At 25.8% G+C, this 6,027-nt stretch overlaps 1 protein-coding gene across 1 annotated transcript in view; it reads left to right on the plus strand.

The window, feature by feature from the left end:
- The window catches only part of LOC111621989 (F-actin-uncapping protein LRRC16A-like), a 197,595-nt gene that overhangs the window by 48,910 nt on the left and 142,658 nt on the right, over window positions 1-6,027 (plus strand). Inside the window, exon 9 of the mRNA XM_023364280.1 lies at window positions 5,386-5,461. Within this exon, the coding sequence (XP_023220048.1) occupies window positions 5,386-5,461 (76 nt within the window). The remainder of the gene's footprint in view (window positions 1-5,385; window positions 5,462-6,027) is intronic.

Raw genomic sequence — 6,027 nt, forward strand, 5'->3', positions numbered from 1 at the left:
GAAAACATGACCTTATTTGTTTGTTTATAAAACTGTTGTAACTTGTGAACTTTTATTTCAGTTGGCTGAAGAGGGGCAAGAAATGCCAGAAACATGTAAAAATACAATGAACACGTATCAACTGAATAAAATTTAACAATGAGATTTGCCAAGTGTCTGAATAAATACATTAATTGATTTGTGTTCAAATTACTATTTATTATATTTATTAATACCAGTTATTAACCATTTTTACGATTTGAAATGTTTCACATTAATTAAGTAAGCTAAAGGCTATTTTGTTCATATTTTGTAATATATCATAGAATGTTTGATGCATTCCATTTTAGAATCTCACAAATTCAATTTCATCATTTAAATCTTGAGATAATTTCTGAAATAAGCCAAAACATTTGTTTTTACAATAAATGTTTGCTAGAAAAGTATTTATGGTGTTTGCTTGGTGAGTCGAGTTAAATGTTACTTAATATAACTATGTGAAATTTTTCTTATAAAAATGGTTTCTCTTCGTTCATTCGCTTATTCTAATAATAGCATTATTATTTATAAATCATTTTTAAAATTTTCAATAATTGCTAATACTGAAAACATAAACAAAACAATTAATAATGTTTTTGATATACTAATCATATCTGAAAATTTTAATAACTATTCTTTGGGTTCTAAACTATTCTTTGTATTGCATTAAAACAATAATTTTTATTTTATAGAAAAAAGTAAATACACAATGAGCAGAATTAAGAAATGCATTAGATTAAAGACAAAATTATAGACTTTTTAACAGGTTTAATTAAAACTTTATTCATTTAGACAAGCTTATAGTAAATGAAATACAATAAAATACTGGGGTATGTAGAAATAATTGAAAGAAAAAGCTAATTTAAAATGTAGTACAAATTGTATACAGTCAAACCTTGGTTTTCAAACAAATCAGTCCACAAACAGAATTTCAAACTCATATTTGCCGTAGGTTGCTGTAGGATAAGTTGACTGTCAAACAAGCTACTGGGCAAGAATCGNAAAATTATTATTATTTTAATAAGATAAATTATCATTAAATAAAATAATTATATATTCTTCAGTTTTCCCTTCAAAAATATAGAATTTCTCCAAATTTTTTCTATTAATAATGTCTCTGCATTTTTTCCAACTGATTAGTAAAATCTTCACTTTGGGGAAAACCCAATCTGATAATTTTGTCCACAGTATATGAACAACAATAATGGAGAGTGAGATGGAGGAAGAAAGGAAGGAGTAATGATGATAGTACAGTGCGTACAAAAGTTAGACTTGGAATTCTTAAAAAGTTGTTTTAATATTTACAAAAATTTAAGTATCATTAACAAGTTTGCAACAGTCTTGAAAAAGAATTAAAATTTGAACATCAGTTTGCAAGAAATATATGAACTTTAATTTTTTGGATAAATGCAAAATGAAAGATTGTAAAAAACATTGATCATTGATTTTTTAAAGAAAAGACCTATTATCAATCTTTAACATCAACATTAATCTATGTTCATCCACAGAAAGCACTGTTGAAAAATTTAAGGAATTTTAAATAATTCCAATTCATTTCGTGCAGTTTTTCTGTTGTTTCAATGATCACCTTCACTTACATAGCCTATTGACCTAGAGCTTAAAAATTAGATTAATTTTTCTAAATAATAATTTTTCTTTGGAAAGTAAAAAAGAAACTAAATATCTTTCTAGTTTATTTATTATTATTTTTTCATTATTTCTTTGTGTTGAAAGTTTTCTTGTAAAAGTAAGTAGATATTTAAGCTTGATTTTAAAACAGAGACTTATTATGTACTGTACATTTAAATTAGTATTAAAATGTTTTCAGCAATGTTTTTCTTTTATGTATGAATTTGTCTTTTATTCTTTTCTAAAGCTCACTAATTATCTGAATAGCCTAAGCTAGGCAAATCATTTTCTTACTTTCCAATTTTTTTATCTAGTTATACAATAAAGAATCAAATTAATTAGTTTTGAGATAATTTATGATAAAATAGAATTTATGAGAGCATTACTTACAAATTGGAATTTTATCCATAGCAGAATAATAGAATTTGTGGTTTTAATTTACAAATTTTTACATTTTGAAAAGGTTTTCAGGAACAATTTAGATTAATAAAGTAAGTTATGATTATATATGAATTTAGCTACCATCTAGAATGAAAATAAATCAGTCTTTTTATTGCATCTTGAATTTGTCAAAATAAAACTATTAATTTAACAAGAAAAATATCAATTTGATAAATATCTTAGATCAATTTTATGTTATTAATTATTTACATAAAATGTTTGTTTTTATATCTTATGATATTAAGGATTTTTCATTATATTTAAATTTTAACAATTGAAAATTTTTAAAATTTTTAAGGATGTAGATACCATTTATTTATCTCATGATTGTAAAGAATTGTCTCTCCAAGATTTTGATCATCTAGAAGGAAGGTAAATTTCAATTTATATGTAATATGTACAGTGGCACCTCACTTAACAAGCACCTGACATAATGAGTATTTTGCATAATGAGCAAAATAAATTGTGAAAAAATGACTTGCTTAATGAGTGATGTTTCGCATAACGAGTGATGAGGAGAGGTGAAGTCCCCGGATTGTGAGTATGCGCCATCAGTCTGTGTTTAGCACTCATTCTGCTAGCATCTTAGGATCAAGTTATAAACTCTGTAGCATAACCATATCTGTATTCGTAAATGTTTGCTACACTGAATATCTATAGCAATAGTTATAAAATACAGTAAGGCTGTTTCCTTATCCTTTATGGAACAAACTTTTTTTTATGGCTTACGAAGCAGTCCATCGTGAGAATGCACAAAATCATTGGCTGATGTTGCCAGATCTAAAACTATAATTATTTATTCATTTTTCTATTTTTTTATGACCAAAGTAATTCTTATCTTAAAATTTTATGTTGTTCAGAAGTAGCATTGTCAGTCAAAAGATATGTTTCAACCAATTTGTTTCTTCCTGCACAACTTCCGATTGTATAGCGACTGACTTAGCGCATGTGCAGTTCGTCAATTCGCCATATCCCTACCGTAAGTTTGGTCAATTCAAACTTTTCTTACCGAATACAGTACAACCATACAGTTACATTACAGAGTTTATAACTTGACCCTTAGTGTTGCTTGTGATCACACATTTTCCAAACTTGTGTTCAGACATATTACATATAAACATCAACAACCATAGCCCATTATATAATAAACACATCAAATAATAAGCCAAATTCTTGGGCTATGTAAAGGCTATAATTAAATACAGTAAAATTTCTTTTGAATACACGTTATACAGTCAACTCCCCCCTATAACACTGTTGATTATTCCATTTTATATGAATTCCATGTTGTACGAGTCACTTAGATTTTACAAATGTGTGAGCCGTTCACAGCCCAGCACACGTATTTGTAAAATCTAAGTGACTTGTATAACATGGAATTCATATAAAACGGAATAATCAACAGTGTTATGGGGGGTCGACTGTATTTGATTTCCACTTNCGACTGTACATAAAATATTTGAGTATTTTTTCAGTGTGGAACGCATTATCATATTTTACATTTATATGGGAAAAATTGTTTTGCTTAATGAGTGTTTCGCATTATGAGTAAGATTCTGGAACGAATTATGCTTGTTAAGCGAGGTTCCACTGTATATGTATATTTTTAAATATTTCTTATTTGAAATTTAATTCTATTAAAATAGTTTAAATAATAAAATAAAAAATTTTTTGTGTTTTAATACATTCTTTTTCTTGAGAATATATTCTACTAAATATTAATAAAATATGATTTAATGGTGAATAATAAAATATTTAAAAATTTTTTTACATGTTAAGACTTTTGAATAAATAATTTTACTCCTAAAAGAAGGTTGGATTGTACAATACTTTCTTTTTTTAACGTAATATATCAACAATATAAGACACTCCTTAATTTCTACATTCTTGCCGATGGATTTTCATTTTTTAAAAGGATATATGACTCAAGATAAATTTATCAATAGAATCAGTCTATTGACATAAATTTGTCCAGCATTTATTGCACAGTGAAGTAAGTTCTATATTACACTTTTACATGGTATCAAAGTTGGAAACCTCTTCACTTTCCATGTAAGGCCCTTCTGGGTCAACACTTGATTTAATGCATTAAATCAAGTGACCCAGAAGGGCCTTGCATGCAATCATTCTCACATGCAATCGTTCTCAGTGCTGCTTAAAGCATCAGAAATGCAGCATTTCTTGAAAGAGTACTGCGCAACTTTTTCTGAGATTTTTATCCAAGTATTTATTGTAGTACTGTAGACTAATAAGATTGAGTCAAGTTGACCTCTTAAATATTTACAGTTACAAATATTGGTCTAATAAAATCATTAAAATGATAAAAAAAAATGGCATTAGTGGTAAACAAATAAAACACATACCACTGGAGCTCACTAATTTTGATATATTACATCAAATCTACGATGAATCCTATTTCAGAGCTACTAAAACCTAAAAATTGTATCTTACATTTGAGTAATATGGTAATTACTCAATGTAATATAATTATAAATTTTAGATATTATACAAATTGTATATTTTTGTGATTAAAATATAAAAAAGCATGTTTTGATTATAAATATAACAAAAAATTAAGTTTAAAAATAAGGTTTTATTGATTATCAATAACTGTATTATTAATCAGTTTAGATCAATATTGATTTTCATCAGCATTGGCTTTAATCAAACAATTTTGGTTATATTTGGGTCAGTAGTATGTGATTCTTATGACATGAGCTCATAAGAATCTTGTCTGATATGTATTCAAATATCTAGCACAAATTCAAGGAAGTAATAAAAATGTTTTTGCAGTTGAATAGTTCTCAATTCTTACATTCAAATACTCCCATCTTTAGTTGGAATTACTGGATTAATTTGGATTAAGCTTAGTAATAATTTTTATTTATTTATGGTAAAAGTGCTTTTACTATAAAAATGAATGCAACTGTGTGAAATTTATCTGGTATAGTTTAAAGATAAAAAGGAAATAACTAAGCACACCTATCAAACCTTGACAATCCCAGTAAATAATTTACATTGTTATTTACTGGGATTGTCAAGGTTTTGATTAGTGTACTTAGTCATAGTTATTATTCTTTCAGTTAATATGAAGAAGTTAATAAAAAAAAAAAATACTCAAAAAACCTGTTCAAAACAGAAACCTGCCAAAATAAAAAAAATAATGTGGTAATATGCAATTCTGATTTACAGGTTTTTACTGCATTTTATATATGTGTGTGTGTCTGTGTTTGAGTTTATAAATAATAAATATAATATTTGAATAAAACTTTATATAATGAAACATTTTTTAAATAGGGATCTGGTGCCAATTATTTCAGCTTTAAGTTTCAATGCATGGTTTATTAAATTTAGAGCTAGTAATACAAAATTGGTAAGTTACTTTTCATAATTCTATATTAATTCAAATTATTTTATTTGAGTTATTTAATTTTAATATTAAAGTTATTATTACAAGTTTGTTTATTAAAGAAATGATTCTGGCTGTATTGCAAGATATTAAAATATATTAGAATAGCATAATATTCTACAGCTATATAAAAAGCAATAAATTGCAATTTTATTCAAAATAATATGCCTACAACATTATTATATCCATTTTTCTTTGATATGCAAAAGAACAGTGGAAGTAACTAATATGGTGGTGATATGTATAGTACAGTATATCACACATTTTGTAAATGAATGTTTGTAAAAATGTTTTTAATATAATTATTTTGTTTTTTTATTGATTTGACATTTTAATATATTTAGTATATGATTAATTTTGAGTCTGCAATGCTTTATTTCTGAAACCCCAAATTTAAACAATCTGACACGCTACAAAATTTAAGGAGTCTAATTGGTTTATTAGATTAAATGTTTTTCAAGATTATGTTTTTCTATACATCTCTCTTCAGATTCTTAACTCAAAAAAAAAAAAAAAAAAAAAAAAAAATT

The sequence above is a fragment of the Centruroides sculpturatus genome, unplaced genomic scaffold, assembly GCF_000671375.1.
Source record: "Centruroides sculpturatus isolate CEXI.00-Female unplaced genomic scaffold, Cexi_2.0 scaffold82, whole genome shotgun sequence".
Lineage (NCBI taxonomy): Eukaryota > Metazoa > Arthropoda > Arachnida > Scorpiones > Buthidae > Centruroides > Centruroides sculpturatus.